General features: G+C 40.7%; 1 protein-coding gene across 4 annotated transcripts in view; it reads right to left on the bottom strand.

The window, feature by feature from the left end:
• Window positions 1-17,064, bottom strand: part of lzts1 (leucine zipper, putative tumor suppressor 1) — a 62,434-nt gene that overhangs the window by 21,251 nt on the left and 24,119 nt on the right. For all 4 annotated transcript variants that reach the window (XM_057831972.1, XM_057831973.1, XM_057831971.1 and 1 more), the window contains exons 2-3: window positions 5,859-6,093; window positions 5,641-5,757 (exon numbers count right to left, since the gene is read on the bottom strand). In XM_057831972.1, coding sequence (XP_057687955.1) covers window positions 5,641-5,757; window positions 5,859-6,089 — 348 coding nt within the window. In that variant the 5' untranslated portion in view covers window positions 6,090-6,093. The remainder of the gene's footprint in view (window positions 1-5,640; window positions 5,758-5,858; window positions 6,094-17,064) is intronic.

Genomic DNA, 17,064 nt, shown 5'->3' with positions numbered 1-17,064 from the left:
CCCGAAGGATGATGGGAGATATAGGCATTTACGTGATGGATTCAACAATCGAAATACATTTAATATATATTTTTTATTATTATTAACGTTTAAAGTTTTTCTTTTTAATTTTTACTAGTGTGAATGGTCTCTGAAGGGGTTACTTAGGGTTAGGGGAAAGGAAGACATTTAGGTATGTAAGGAAAGCACTTTTTAAATTCTTTAAAGATGCAATATTGATGTACAGACGCGTAGAGGAACAGGTGATGTACATTTCTGTACAGTAGATGGCAGTATGCACAAAAAGTTGTTTGCAATCCGCCATTATTAAAAATAAAACATTTGGCACGCATGCGCAAATAGCTACCCAATTGCGACGGTCTGTCACGTGACTGCGCTGCGTCACTTCCTTTGAAGGCTTTATGCTTATAAACAGGAGAGATACGGACATATAAAGTAATTATTCTTCGAATAGTCTGGCGTGTGGGTTGATTAATATTGTTTTTATACCTCTGAATCTACCACATAAATCACTCTTGGGCATCGCGGCTCCAGTGGGGTTGGTCCATTATGTGCATGCGCAGAGCCAATCCAGGCCTCTCTAAGATTTATTAATGATGAAATAAAGTCTTACGGTTTTCTTTTAATGTATAAACATGCGTTGTTTGGATCAGGGTGTACCTTAGATGCCCTAAAAATTTAAAAAATATACATTAAATGCATTTTGATCGTTGAATCTATGACGTATATGCATGCCTATATCTCGCGTCATCCTTTGGGAGAAAATGGCGTCGGTTTGCTCGTGTGCAGGAGCAATCCGTCGCAATGAGTCAGCCCATCACGATCGGGCTTTGACGCCCCCAAATTAAACTCATTGGTTGCCCATAAACGCCATAGATGTCCAATCTGTTTGAAGTGGGAGGGATGGCTTCAAAAAAAAAAAAAAAAGAATGGGGACGACAGATTGCTACCAAAATATTCCATTAAAATAGTGTTTACGCTAGCTCACTGGCTGCTATTGGCAGCGCTAGACATCCAATTATGACTGAATTTGACGTCTAGCTCCGTAAATGGCACTGAAACCAGAGTATTCATAGCCAGAATACGTCCTGTTGATATTCATTTGGGAACATTCTTGAGTCACTTCCTTTTCAGTAACGCAAAATCTACAGGAAGTGACAGGTAAATGCCCCCAGAATGAAAAGGAAGTGATCGAAAATCAACATGAAATGACGTGAAATGCCCCAAAATGGTATTGGCTACCACTGACGGCCATAGACGTCCAACCCATTTGAAGTGGGAGGGATGGAATGTTCATCCGCTGCCACTAGGCATGTGCCAGTATGAGATAACGATAACCTTGAAGAAAAATACAGCGGTTTCACGGTATTTGCCTGGTACACCAGACTCACCGCTGTTCCAGCTATTGAGTCTGGCCACCATTCAGCGGATACAATTTCCAGGGCGGAGCAAGCCACAGCAAACAGACAGCGGAGTGGACCAATCAGCGACGGGCAGACGTGACATTAGTAAAACGACGAGGGCAGGACGAGGGACTTGCGCGCGGAAGTAAACATACGAGGAGAGCGGAGTTTATTCAACATGGCTAGCGCAACACAGACTGCTGTCAATGACTCGTGTCGATGTGTTTTTGGTAATTTAAAACTGATTTTACCGTGGATTGGAACATATTCTCGGCTCTCCTGTCACCATCTGTGTTGTTGTGGAGTCGACTTCCGACGCGCAAGAGTGACCTTGCTCGTTAAGAACACGCCACGCAAATAAACGAATCTGATTTGTCGATTGATTTTGTACCTCCTCTAGAGGCCGTTTATGGGCTGGTTCCCAGACTTTTCTCTCGGTGTTTGAAAAATACAGGGAGAACGGTCTGGCCGTGCCAGGCAATCACGGTATTGCAATTATAGCTATGAAATGTGTTATTTTGAGATGTATGGGTTTAAAAAAAATATTTTTTCCGGAATTTTTAAATTTTTCAGAACATATTTGCAACTTGGAACATGAATATAATGTTAAAATAAATAAACAATAAAATAAATATTTTAAATAAAATTAAAATCAATAGAACTTATAGACTACCCACTGCCACAGCTCAGGTTGCTCAAAATAAGAGCAAAAACAAAAAGAATTGCTATAAAAAAGTAAAAACACTACTAAATAAAATACAAAAAAATATGTACTGTACGACTTTTTTTTTTGAGGTGGCAAAAAGCTAAAGTGGAGTTTTGCCATTTTCAGCCACTGTGTCAACTCTAGTCTACATGTCATGCCTTTGTGTTAAAAAGATATAAAGAATTTATAAGTTATTAGGTTAAAAATGTATAAGTTAAAATGTAAATATTGTTGTGTAAAGGTTTCATATAAAAAAAAAATTGGGAGTGAGACTTCTCCTTGCCCAGCGAACGTGCATTTGTGCTTAGAGTAGTACTTCTCAAATAGTGGGGCGCGCCCCCGATGCCAGGGGTGGCGCATGTGACCTCGGGCAACATGCTTTTTTTTTTTTTTTTTTTTGCCGTACTAGAATAAAGTGTACTTGCACACCCACTCAGTGGGTGGCTGTGGCGCTCACATTTTCAAAGTGCGCGCTGTATTTTTGAAGTAAGCAAGAGCACACAGAAGAGAGATATGAAGAGCTGTGCGCCGTTTTCGAAAGCCGTTTTCCGGCCGGACTCACGCAGCGACCCACTGTCTTCTCCGGTTCTCTCGTGTCCACCCGAGAAGTGCCATTTTCTTTGCCATTTGACTTCCAATCTGCTCGATCCTAGCTACCGGTAGTAGTCCTGACGCAGGAGGGTTGTGTCTCACGTCAAATAATAAACTCTGCAGTTCTTTTCGCGTGCGTCGTGTTAAGCCGCTTCTGGGACGCGTCTAACATGCGGCCGCGCTGCGACTGGTGTGCATTGGCTGATTGACTTTAATGCTTGCGTTTCACTGCGTTCTCGCGGCGGCCACATTGTCGCGCCGTTGACGTTTCTGGGTTATACTGTCCACATTTATTCACAAAAAATAATATTTCCACCTTGACCACTCTTCACTCGGGAGCTCAGCAGTACGCAAACACGCATTCCCTGACTAACTCCAACATTGTTGTAAGGTCCATGTCAGAGTCACTGTCATCACTGTAGCGTGCCATAGTGCTTTAATTATTTAGTATGATTTGGGGAAAACTCCCACGAAGAATAGTCAACTAAAAAGATAGCAATACTAATCCAAATCCGCGTTTTTTACTCACTCGAAGATCCAGGAATTAGACCGATCCCATGGCAATATCGCAGCTGCGATTAAGCCGTCAATTCCATAAAATAGACTGATCCAAAAAGCCGCTGTGGGACCGACGAATAGAAATAAATGGACAGATCCAAAACCATTATTGCAGACGCGATGGGACCCTTACTTGACTGAGGATCCAGGAAAATGTTCGGGCGCCAGTTGTAACGCGTGGTGGGTAGGATACATGCATACAGGAACCAGAAAGGGGGAGAAGCTTCCACTTATGCACATTTATTCACTAAAAATAATAATTCCACCTTGACCACTCACTTCACTCCCCTTTTTTCCATTTGACTGGAAATTGCATCCAAAAGCAGCACATCGTGGCATTTTACTTTGCGAGTTTAGGCAGCAATAAGCAATTGTTGAACACGCTACACATTCGGAAAGATACCAATTACGTCATCACTGCGAGCCCGCAAACCATGGCGCCAACTAACGGTCAAAATATGGACTAAATATTATAAAATATTGTCTCTGATTTAACATTTTATGTGTTTCTAACAACATATTTTAGTACAAGAGAACAATTGTGGTTTATTAGAGCCTACATGTATTTAAATCAGAGGATCACTTTAAAGAATTTATTTGCAAATCATGGTGGTAAATAGAATTTATTTGCAAATCATGGTGGAAAATAAGTATTTGGTCAATACCAAAAGTTCATCTTAATACATTGTTATGTACCCTTTGTTGGCAATAACGGAGGCCAAACGTTTTCTGTAACTCTTCACAAGCTTCTCACACACTCTTGCTGGTATTTTGGCCCATTCCTCCATGCAGCTCTCCTCTAGAGCAGTGATGTTTTGTGGCTGTCGTTGGGCAACACGGACTTTCACCTCCCTCCACAGATTTTATATGGGGTTGAGATCTGGAGACTGGCTAGGCCACTCCAGGACCTTAAAATGCTTCTTATAAAGCCACTCCTTTGTTGCCCGGGCTGTGTGTTTGGGATCATTGTCATGCTGAAAGACCCAGCCACGTCTCATCTTCAAGGCCCTTGCTGATGGAAGGAGATTTTCACTCAAAATCTCTCGATACATGGCCCCATTCATTCTTTCCTTTACACAGATCAGTCGTCCTGGTCTCTTTGCAGAAAAAAACAGCCCCAAAGCATGATGTTTCCACCTCCATGCTTCAGAGTGGGTATGGTGCAATTCAGTATTCTTACAACCTGTGTTTCTACCAAAAAGTTCTATTTTGGTTTCATCTGACAATACACCATTCTCCCAGTCCTCTTCTGGATCATTCAAATGCTCTCTAGTGAACTGCAGACGGGCCTGGACGTGTACTTTCTTCAGCAGGGAGACACGTCTGGCAGTGCAGGATTTGAGTCCCTGGCGGCGCATTGTGTACTGATAGTAGCTGTGTTACTGTGGTCCCAGCTCTCTGTAGGTCATTCACTAGGTCCCCCCGTGTGGTTCTGGGGTTGTTGGTCACCGTTCTTGTTATCATTTTGACGCCACGGGGTGAGGAGGGAGTTGAAAGTCCGTGTTGCCCAACGACAGCCCAAAAACATCACTGCTCTAGAGGAGATCTGCATGGAGGAATGGGCCAAAATACCAGCAACAGTGTGTGAAAAGCTTGTGAAGAGTACAGAAAACGCTTGGTCTCCGTTATTGCTAACAGAGGGTACATAACAAAGTATTGAGTTTAACTTTTGGTATTGACCAAATACTTATTTTCCACCATGATTTGCAAATACATTTTTTAAAAATCAAACAATGTGATTTTCTGTTTTTTTTTTTTCTTCCACATTCTGTCTCTCATGGTTGAGGTTTACCCATGTTGATAATTACAGCCCTCTCTAATATTTTCAAGTGAAAGAATTTGCCCCACTGTATAATCTACACAAAGAAACTATAACCCGATCGACTCACAGCCTCAAAAAGTAAGGGTTACATTACGTCAGAAACTCGTTCGGTACGCCTCCGTTTCGAACCGAGCACCATGTACCGAAACGGTTCAATACAAATACATGTACCGTTACACCCTTAATAGTAATATATTGCAGAATGATTTCCTGAAACACGTATCGATAATTGTTATATCGGCATATTGTGAGATAAGCGTTATTGCAGCCTTGTATTGCAAATCGTAACGATCATGAGGTACGCAGAGGTTCCTACCCGTAGCACAAACGTCTTCTGTTTGTAATTCCTATCTTTGAATGTTTCCATTAATCTGGATATGCTTTGGCACCATGCTGCCTCTAATAGATCAGTCTTGGTACGATGACAGACGTGACCTATCACAGCATTATGGGTTACGGTAACTGATCAAACGATCGTCGCTTTGGAAGCCAATGAGTAAATGCTAATGGAGCGATTGTAAACCTAACACTTCTTTTATTATAAAAAACACTAGTCTTACCCCATCAGTCCCGGACATCAGCATCAGTTTCGGCCGCTCGTCAGATTTCACCTCCACGCTCATGCTGTCTTCCATTGATCCTCTTCTGTGATGCACTGTCCTTGGTTTATGGCTCACCTGTAGAGCAAATCCAGCTTTCACTCCACAAGTGCATTCATTTCGATATTTTTATCTGACAATATCATGTATTCGTAATGGAATGCCGCATTTCAACCCACCTTAATGTAAAAAAAGTCCTCACTTCGCCCTGACGGGGAGTGAGAAAGGCCTTTGGCGGGATGGACGGGGGAGGAGGAAGCCTGAGTGAAGCTGCACTTTAGCAAGCCATCAAGGCTGCAACCTCCATTGCGTCTAGGCTGATTTGTTCTGTTTTTCAGCATCAACTCTGATGCCTTGCAGTGTTTACTGTTGAGTTGGTCGTTGGCAATGAGGCTGCTGACGCTCCCCATGTTCCTGCGGGCAAGTGAAGGGGTGATTCAGCTCACGACATAGAGAAGTTCATCTGGAACATAGCGCTTTCAAGTTGAGTAGTGAAGTCGTTTTTTTCTCTCCCCCTCATAAAATTCACGCCAGTTCTGCCGTTAAAGTAATTTTAACTGTTGTTTATTTAACTTCATTTCTTCCCGTTAGGTAAAGAGGCGACATATGGTGCAGGTGTGCTTTCATTTGCAAAATAAACACAGTGGAATAAAAAAGAAAAAAGGAAAAAGCTAATCTTGGCTCCGTGCCTTACTTTGTATGTCAAGATTTATGGCTTAACCGTCAGATTGGACTCAATAGGCCGTTGCACTCCAATTTTTGTACAAATTAGGATGTTGACTGACCACTTGTCAATGTTTGACTTCATTTTACTGGAAAAACATGCTTCTCTTCTCCATGTTTACACCTCATTTGTCATTTGCTAGGAATAATTCCACAGAGGTTGTTCAGCCACAGTGAAAGACAATGAGGCCCCAGATGTAGTGTGACATAATTTGGAGAGTGGTGGAGATCGGGCTCAGGGGCAAGCGGCCCCCTAACCAGCTGGTCCTCAGCCCCTCACCACTTTATAATGACCACAGCAACAAAGGCTCAGCCTAAAGTGTATTTAATCACATAGCATTTGACTTAAAAGGGTCATTTAGGATTACCGGATGCATGGTTGTGCTTGTATAGTTTGCACGGCCCAGACGCATATGTACACCTACACAATCGCTTCTGTGCCAATTCGTAATTAAAAAAAAAAAAAACTCTTTCAATACCATTGACGATGATAGACATCCAGTCATGTGGCTTTTTTTCTCCTTCTGTCTTTAATTTAAATTCATTTGTCACTAGTTTACATCCAGTCCATTTGAAATGGGAACGCTGGCAATGAATGAAGGAGTGAGAAGGATGTCTATCGCAGTCAGAATTAAAATCCTTTGAATACTTTTTCGATATCACCATTTACAAACCTCCATAGAATTTTTTTCTTTTAATGATTTTAGTCTGCGATTGGCAGGCAACCAATTCTGGGTGTACCCTGCCTACTGCCCATAGTTAGCTGGGATAGGCTCCAGCACCTCCGCGACCCTCGTGAGGAAAAGCGGCATGGAAAATGAATGAATGAATGAATGATTTTAGTCAAATAATTTGAATTGTGTGGGATAATTTTGACAAAAACGTGACTTGCCTTATTATTATTATTACTGTTTCTCAAAATATTTTTTTCTTATATTTTCTATTTTAAACCATTTCAAAACGAACCACAATGAAAGCTCATCTCTTGGCATTAGCACAGTCGAAAAACCATACTTTCTACTATACTTAGTAATATATACTTCTTGTTATTTTTATTAAAAAAATGAACAAGCCTTTATTAGAATATATTTTGTTTAATCTTAGTAAGGACTCTGTATATAAGTAAACGGATTACGTGTTATTACCACTGATGTTAACTTATTTTATAAATCTACTTTTTTGTTAATTTTATAAACATATTGAACGTACACTTATTGGAATATATTTATGAGGTATGTTTACATATAAATGAATGGATTATGTACAGTGGGGAGAACAAGTATTTGATACACTGCCGATTTTGCTGGTTTTCCCACTTGCAAGCCATGTAGAGGTCTGTAATTTGTATCATAAGTTCTCTTTAACTGTGAGGGATGGAATCTAATACAAAAATCCAGAAAATCGCATTGTATAATTTTTAAATAATAAATTTGTATTTAACTGCATGAAATAAGTATTTGATACAGTACCAACTAGTGAATATTTCGGCTCTTAGTTCTTTTTTAAGAACCCCTCCTGTTCTCCACTCATTACCGGAAGTAACTGCACCTGTTTGAACTTGTTACCTGTATAAAAGACACCTGTTGACATGCTCAAACAAACAAACTCCAACCTCTCCACAATGGCCAAGACCAAAGAGCTGTGTAAGGACATCAGGGATAAAATAATAGACCTGCACAAGGCTGGGATGGGCTACAGGAAAATAAGCAAGCAGCTTGGTGAGAAGGTTACAACTGTTGGAGCGATTATTAGAAAATGGAAGAAGTTCAAGTTGACGGTCAATCTGTCTCGTTCTGGGGCTCCATGAAAGATCTCACCTCGTGGGGCATCACTGATCATGAGGAAGGTGAGGGATCAGCCCAGAACTACACGGCAGGACCTGGTCAATGACCTGAAGAGAGCTGAAACCACAGTCTCGAAGAAAACCATCGGAAACACATTACGCCGTCATGGATTTAAATCCTACAGCGCACGCAAGGTCCCGCTGCTGAAGCCAGTGCATGTCCAGACACGTCTGAAGTTTGGGTACAGGACGACTGCACCGTATTGAGGGAAGGATGGATGGGGCTATGTATCGCCAGATCTTGGCTGACAACCTCCTTCCTTCAGTGAGAGCCCTGAAGATGGGTTGTGGCTGGGTCTTCCAGCATGACAACGACCCAAAGCACACAGCCAAGGCAACTAAAGAGTGGCTCTGTAAGAAGCATCTTAAGGTCCTAGAGTGGCCTAGCCAGTCACCAGATCTGAACCCGATAGAAAATCTATGGAGGGAGCTGAAAGTCCGTGTTGCCCGGCAGCAGTCCCGAAACCTGAAGGCTCTGGAGAAGATCTGCATGGAGGAGTGGGCCAAAATCCCTGCTGCAGTGTGTGCAAACCTTGTCAAGGACTACAGGGAACGTTTGGTATCTGTAATAGCAAACAAAGGTTTCTGTACCAAATATTAAGTTCGATTTTTGTGAAAATGCAAATTTATTATTTGAAAATCATACAACGTGATTTTCTGTTTTTTGTATTAGATTCCGTCCCTCACAGTTGAAGAAAACTTATGATACAAATTACAGACCTCTACATGCTTTGCAAGTGGGAAAACCAGCAAAATCGGCAGTGTATCAAATACTTGTTCTCCCCACTGTATCATCACCATAGAACTCATTCAATCGCTGCCACCCCTCCCAGTTCAAATGGATTGGACGTCTATCGCCGTCAATGGCACGGAAGCTTGATCATTCATTGCCAGCCTTCCTTTTCAAATGGACTGGACGTCTATCACTATCAATGAGTGCAAGTATACTTCTGTGACAATAGGTGAAAAATCGCTAGCCCAAAAGGTTATTGATATGCTCCGGCTAAGAATCGATATATCATTTTAAAAAGGTGTCACTGTTTAAAAAAAACAAAAAAACGAACAAACAAGTTGCTACCAAAATATTCCATTCGAATAGTGTTGACAATTCACTCACTACAATTGACTGTCAAGCGCCGTCAATGTAACTGAAACAGCCTGTCTTTTGTGGGCATTTACAGGGCACTTCAGCCAGTTTCATACTGCAGGTCTTAATGCACAATTCAGATTTTTTGTCATTTTTGTTTTCTGGCGTGCCTGTTCCGACAGCCTTTGTCTATAGACCCTACCCACGTGACGTCACAACTCCGCTCTCCTGACTGGTACCGCCCAATTGTCCGTCAACACATCGTGTTTACCTGTTACGGCTCCTATTTACGGCGTGTTTTTCTGCTCGTTAACATTAATAATCAAAATGGTGAAGGCGTGTGTGGCGGTCGGTTGCAATAACAGAGAAGATAGACGGAGAGACTTGAAGTTCTACCGGATTCCGAGAGACCCGGAGAGGAGAGAGCGAGATGTGCTGCTGCAATTCGACGAGAAAACTGGGCTCCAAACGATTACCACAGATTATGTAGTAGTCATTTTATATCTGGTAAGATGCATTTAATATATATTTAGAGGGTTTTGGGCTGACAACCACAATTAAGATCATTGCTAGGCTAATCGCCGACAACATACACGTATGTATGTAGTAAGAGTGCTATCGCTAAACCATATAAACATTAAAAGCCCTAGCTCCATTGACAAATGACATGAAATACATTAGACTTGAAAGCTGATGTTAGCAAGAACAAAAGATTTTGAATTGAAAATTTCGTAACTCACCTTTCCAAGCACAAGATAGATTCCTGCCGAATTTTCGTGGACGAGGACCTGTTTCACCCAACCAGCAACGAAGTATTTATAAGTATTTATAAGCCTCCAAGCTCTTAACGTTTTTTCAAACGTTTTTTCGTGAGAATAGGCTGATTTTGTGTGGACAAGGTAGTTGTACATATCAGGGTAGCTAGCAGATGTCAGGCAAATACGGCGGAGACAGTGGGTCGAAAAACATCGATTTAGGCATCAATTATGGATCTGGCGAATGGATAAACTGAAGCTTTTCCACATAACGCCTTTTATGCAACGCATCAAGTGAGTTTACGGCATCCGAAAGCACCGGGTCTTCCATGAAATGCATTATAAATTGCTCGATCAATTGAGACCATTGATAATACAGACACAAAATGATGGACAAGGGGGCGGAACAATACAGCGATCACGTAATTTTGTGACGTCGGTGGGTAGGGTCTATTGAGCCCGTTCAATTATAATGCATGCGCACTAATTCGCAATCCGACACACGCTGAGCAAACTGACCCGCATGCGCAAAAGCAACAAAACAAATGACTACACATGCTGACTGCACGTCATTCCAGGGTGATCTTATTTTGACCACACAAAAAACAGACATTAATAATCCCCGTTTAGTCTAATATTAAAAGTTTATATGGATTGATAAGCCCTACGTGTGTGCATCAGTTTGCCCTAACTCTGAAACATTGCTTATTTGGCGCACAGAGAGAAAACCGAGCATTATAGGGCTTATCTTTTTCTTCATTAAAATTTTTTATTTATTTATTTTTTTTTATGACAGAGTACATGCTAAGCCACAGACTTCATAATGATATTGACGGGACACATTCCCCAGACCACGCTTTCAAGTAGAGGGCTGTCCCACACTAAGCTTCTGTCGGTCGAAGTTGTTCTCAAACACGTGCAGCGATCCAACACCGGATTTAGGTTGAAAAAGTACGAAAGCTGTACCGCATACAAACAGGAAGGATTGTCTCAGGAGTGATTTGTTCGAGGATTCAAGGTAATTTTTATACTTTTTGTAACATGCATGGATTTTGAAATGTTGTGACAAAAATCAATGGGGGAAATTAACCGCTACGGCATTGACGTTATAATTCGCAATATTTACTTAAAATAGATGCTAACTGCCCGGTTCTTTGCTCTTTAACAAAGACTCGAGACTGTTTTACGTCCATATTTATAAAGACTTCAGGGATTTACGTATTTATTCACAAGAATTTTCAACGTAATAAGCTCTCTGTCTGTGTTTCCACTCGGTCAGCTTTGACGGATATAGGCCACCAATTAATCGGCCCCGCATCCTGTCAATATGAAGTCTATGGCTAGGTGCTAACGCTAATGCACAGCTATCGCTGCCGTAATTGCTGCATGAATTCCGATTTGAGAGACTTGACAGGTGAGACTGCCGCCACATTCTGGAGAAATGTGGCTCGGATGGAATTTAAACCACAAACGAAAGTGACCGAGATAGCATTTGAAATGGTCCACTTGTATGCGACTTGTCCCATTCGGACCGTTAACTTAATGCCTAACTCCAGCCGGAAAAACACGAAAAAAATCGGGATTCGTGTATTAAGACCTGCGGTGTGAACCTAGCCTTTTTGTTCATTTTAGGGCATTTAGAGGTTACTTCCTTATAATTTTGAGTCACTTCCTATTATTTGGGGAAATTCTTGAGCCACTTCTCTTTCAGTCACCCAATATCAACAGGAAGCGGCCTGCAAATGCCCCAAAATGAACAGGAAGAGACCCATAAATACCCCAAAAGGAAAAGGAAGTGGCTAAAAAAATTAACAGGATATGATGTGAAATGCCCCAAAATGAACTCATTGCCTGGCATTGACTACCATTGATGGCCATAGACGTCTAATCCATTTGAAGTGGGAGGAATGGAATGGACCTCCCAGTTCAAATGGATTGGAGGTCTATTCGTGATAAACTTATTCCAATTGATGGCAGAAGGATGAAAATAGTTTGTTTTTACGGTTATTAGTTTTGCAGAACATCGTAGAATGATTTCCTGACCCACGTAACGATAATTGCTCTATCGCCATCGTGAGATCATCGTTATCGTGAGCCTTGTATCGCAAATCGTATGTATCATATCTAGAGGTACCCCTTAGGTTTCCTCCCCAGTCGCAAGTGTCATTTAATTGTACTGTTTGATTATAAGCCAAAATCATGAATAGTGGTGTAATCGCTGATCGATTTTCATCATCCAATCCAAAGCAATTGAATGCCACGATGAAGAAAATAATGGGAACATCACAACAACTGGCATTGAAACCGTTACACTGAAAGAAAAAAAAAGTCTGATTGTTACAAAAATAAAAGGATTATCTTCAATTTCATCATCTAATCCATGAAAACAAGCGGACGTACGAAAAAAAAAGCATTGTTATAACCACGTTGCTCCCATTGTCTTCATCCAGCTTTCACTATCACACTGCCAACACTCCCATAGAAAGTGAAATAGCATTCTACTTACTAAGCATCCATCTCTAAGTAGGCCTCTCAAGAGTGACCATCCAGTCCTGCACGTGGAGTCCCAACCCTCACTCCCATGTACACGTATTACGCTCTTGAACACTAAAATGCTACTAGGCCAAAAGGGTCTGTTAAAGTGCGGTTGAAGGGTGGGGTCAGCTTTGCATTATAACTGACATGTAAATGGAAATTTGGTGTGTTTGCTTTGGGACCTCCCTCTTTTCACCCCCCCCGGCAACCCCGGGGGAGTAGGTGTACAACATGCGCACCCTCAGAATGGACGTGTGCCGCTCAAGAGATTAACTGGAGGCCTTGACAAAAGATCCGCCTCCCCACTGTCACCCAGACACCTCCTGCTCCCGCATCAACCTTGTATGTGATAAGCGCCCCTCCTTCGTGTATCCTGCCGATCACTCTTTGCCCTGCACCCACACCGAGCAAACAAGCCTTCTCTTCTTTGTGTGTTGAAGTGTGCCGCTCTTTGTGTTGGACTCCCGTTGACGTATTCTCCCCAAACGGCCCCCGTATTTGAGTGTTAAATAAAAGACTCCACCTCACAATGGAGAAAGGTTTGGAGAGCTTTACTTTTACTGTGATTTACCACCTCGCTGCCACAAGTATTCAAACGTGTTAGGTGTTCACACACACACACAAAAAACTAAATTGAAGATATACTGTATTTGATGGTCCCCGAGCGTTGCCGACAAAGCAGGTGTAAATCTAACAAGTCGTAGACGTCGCCAGCGGGCTTATATTTTCTCCCTAATGTGAAGAAAACAGACAGCTTTGCAACACATCTGCTGATTCAATGTCATGGCCACACATAAGAAAATCAATGATGAGTACATTTTGTGACATCATCTTATCTGAAAAGAACATTTTTATTTCACACTCCAACAATAAGGCACGCTATCTTGCCATGACTTCATTCTGTTAATGTTTTTCGCTTGATTACAGGCACACCTGCAGAATCTCATATCTGTACCATCAAAAAAGCTATCCAATACAATCTAAAATCAACCTATTTCACTTGAATTTTCAAATTCTTTTGGAATCCTTCCAAGTCATCGTGATAATGCAAAAAGTAAATCGGAATTAAGTGTTAAAGGGAACCTCGGATAGAAAGATTTGTAGTTCTTAAAAGATGAATGTTATCTTGATGTTTTCGTTTTCATACAATTTGTAAAATTAGTTTAACTAGTAGGTCGCCATCGTTGTTGACGTCGCAGGGCGGTGACGCCACTGGGTTCGCCGTCGGGCTTCCAGAGTATGACTCTAGCGACATAAAAATGTCATCTGTTCAGCCCTTTCAATTTGAACCCGAGAGGAACATTAATGAGCATGACAGCACTGACTATATATTTAACAAAACCAGCAGCAAAAGTAAAATGAACAGGAAAGACGGGATGAGACAAGAGTAAACAAAATGTGCTACACCGGCGAAACGTCCTACAAGAGACGAATTTGACGCCCAAAGTTCTACCGTGCGCTTTTAGCTTGTTTTGTTTAGAAGCATACAGACAGAACATACTAAGGATGCCTTAACGAAATACTTAAACGTAGTAATATCAAATAAGTGTGGTTTAAATACGCTACATGACTAATGTGGTCAACAGATCAACAATCTGCTCCAAAGCTACTACAAGAAAACACAGTCCTTAAAAGTATGAGAGGGTGACACATGCAAAAAGTATTTTGAAGCGATGAAAAGGTAATAAGACTAAATGAAAACACAAACTGTAAGTTCTCGCCGCTTTTAACTGATGTGCGCATGTGTTGGACGTCTCGCCGCATAGGAAGGAATGGCAGAACACCGGTAGTGTTCATCTATTGACAGTGACGAACTACATCATCACCCCGAGCGTCCATTGGGCACATAAAACATGGCGCCCTCCGTAGGTCAAAACATGTACTAAATATTATAGATTGTTAAATCAATGGCAATATTTTATGTGTTTCTAATAACATATTTTAGTAAAAGAGAACAATTGTGGCACAGACACAGACAAGGCTGAAACAGCAGTTTATGCTCTTGCACCCCTCTTTAAAATAAACTGCTGTATTTTAAGCCAAAAGAACTGTTGTGTTTGATCAAACAATATGTCATAGCAGATTCATGGCGCAATAAGCCCCCAAACTATTTTTAATTTGTCCGTTTTACCCTGGAAATCCCTGTTTACAGACATAGCGCAGCCGCTTTTGTTTCAACGTAGCCATAAAAAGAAGGTAATCATATTTATCATTCGAAATGTCTGTCATTTTTAGCTTAGAATCATTCATTGATGTCTAATATTTAGTTTTAAAAAAAAAACATTTTAAACTTTTAAACAAATTACGTCACAATGAAAAAATTGGTGTCTGTAAAAAAGTCACGGATATCTACCACATAACTATAGCCTAGTTGTATTTTTTTCCGTTACTGTCGCATTCTCCCCAATATTTTAGATGATAAATAATTGGTCAAAACAAAGAAAAATCGGCAAAAAAACGTTTAAAAGGGTAAATATATGGAAATGAAAATCTCGACCACTCCTTGATGTCTACGATTTCTGCATCGAGACCCTTGTTATATTACCAGGTTTCACCCATAAAATCCCCCCAAAATCCGGCTGTGGCCATTCACAGCTGTGTCTTGACACTCGGTGATACATGCTACATGGAGGTTTTGTATCGAAAAGAACTACGCCATAATATCTCGTTAAAATTATGACGTCTTAAATTATGTTATTGCATGTTCTCACCTCCACTTAAGGTTTTGCTGTTTAAAAAAAAAAAAATTTTTTCAAAAATGCCCTCCTGTTCAAAAATTTTCTTCCCCCAGAAAATTGAGATTTTAAGCTTTCCAATGATGTACCACACATGCATATTGGACAATTTTGAAAGTTGGGTAAATTGGGGGTCTCAGAGCAAGAGACTTCAAGTCACCTGAGTGTTTTCCGTCATATACATAACTAGAGGAGCACTCTTTTGGGCCGTTTACATAGTGACCCCGCGACACCAAGACACAACAATTGTGTTGCGGAATGGCGTCGCATTTACATGTTGACAGCGAAAACGGAAGGCGTTGACGCAAACTTTTGATCTGGGCCTCCAAAGCAGAAGGATTCGGTTTCAGGGATTGCCCCGCAACCATATGCTCTCACATTGATGACGTCAGCACTCGCACACGTCACTTTGGGCATGCGCAGTTGGTCCTAGCAAACGTGGCGGAACGGCGACTTAAATGGACTGTTTTTATAATATTTTTAATTTAAATATAATCTATTTTTGTGTTTTTGTGACTTTTAAAGCAAAAGAAAAAAAGTGCATGGATGCCATTGCTCGAGTTTATTTATTCATTGACAAGCAATGTTATACAATCATTTAAACTTGTAAAGGACGGCAAACATACAAGAAATACAAAAGAAAATTTAATTATACAGAAAAACCGTGGATAAAACTGCAAAATGAAATGTAGGTTGGAAAAAGAAAAGAGAGAGAAAAACAAAAGCCATTGTGGGAGTGGGCGGGGTATGTTGTCTTTAGGGCTGAGGAGGTTGTTGTCACGGAAATGCATCATTGGCTGTCGCCTTGTAAAACTGAACTGCCCTCTAGGGCCTGGCATGAATACTGCATCGTTTTCACGTGGAATTGCAACATTGTTCGAATGGAGACCGAACCATGTAAATGCAAACATGAAATTTGTCGTATTCTTGGAGCGTTACCATTCAAATGGCCCCTTAAAAGCCAAATTCAATTTGGCCCGGTGACCTTTGATCTCGTGACACCAAATTTTATTGTTTCATATTACAAACAATGGCTGTTTGTAATAGACATATATATATATATATATATATATATATATATATATATATATATATATATATATATATATATGTGTATATAATATGTAATATACAGTGGGGAGAACAAGTATTTGATACACTGCCAGTGGGTTTTCCCATTGACTGTGTATCAAATACTTGTTCTCCCCACTGTATATATACACAGGTATTTGTAATATATCGTAATATAGTTTGATAACCCTTTTCTTTGTTCTTGAGTTATTGAGTCTTCAAATAGACACAATAAATTTGTTCCTGTGACTTTTGACTCCAAAAGTTAACCGCCTCTTCCGTTTCATATTACAAACAGTTTGATAATAATCCCTTTCATCGTTCTTGAGTTATCCAACATATACATAATCAATCCAATAATCTTTGCTCCGTAGGTTTCACCTAGTAGTGGATGTAATAACTTGATCCAAGTAGAATTCGGACCTGGGCTATTTCAATGACAGCACAACACATAGACAACTGAGCTAGATAGCCTGGCTGACTTTACTAATGCCAACACACTCCTTTGAAGGCATCTATTCTAAAGTAAGGGCTAAGTTCACACAATTTACAGTAATATTTTAAGTTCAGAAAAAAAATCTTATTCAGAAATATAGGTTTTGTTCCAAAACTTGATAATTCATGTTTACCCACTCA

The sequence above is a fragment of the Corythoichthys intestinalis genome, chromosome 3, assembly GCF_030265065.1.
Source record: "Corythoichthys intestinalis isolate RoL2023-P3 chromosome 3, ASM3026506v1, whole genome shotgun sequence".
In the NCBI taxonomy this organism is placed as follows: Eukaryota; Metazoa; Chordata; class Actinopteri; order Syngnathiformes; family Syngnathidae; genus Corythoichthys; species Corythoichthys intestinalis.
This window is presented reverse-complemented; position numbering and strand designations above follow the sequence as displayed.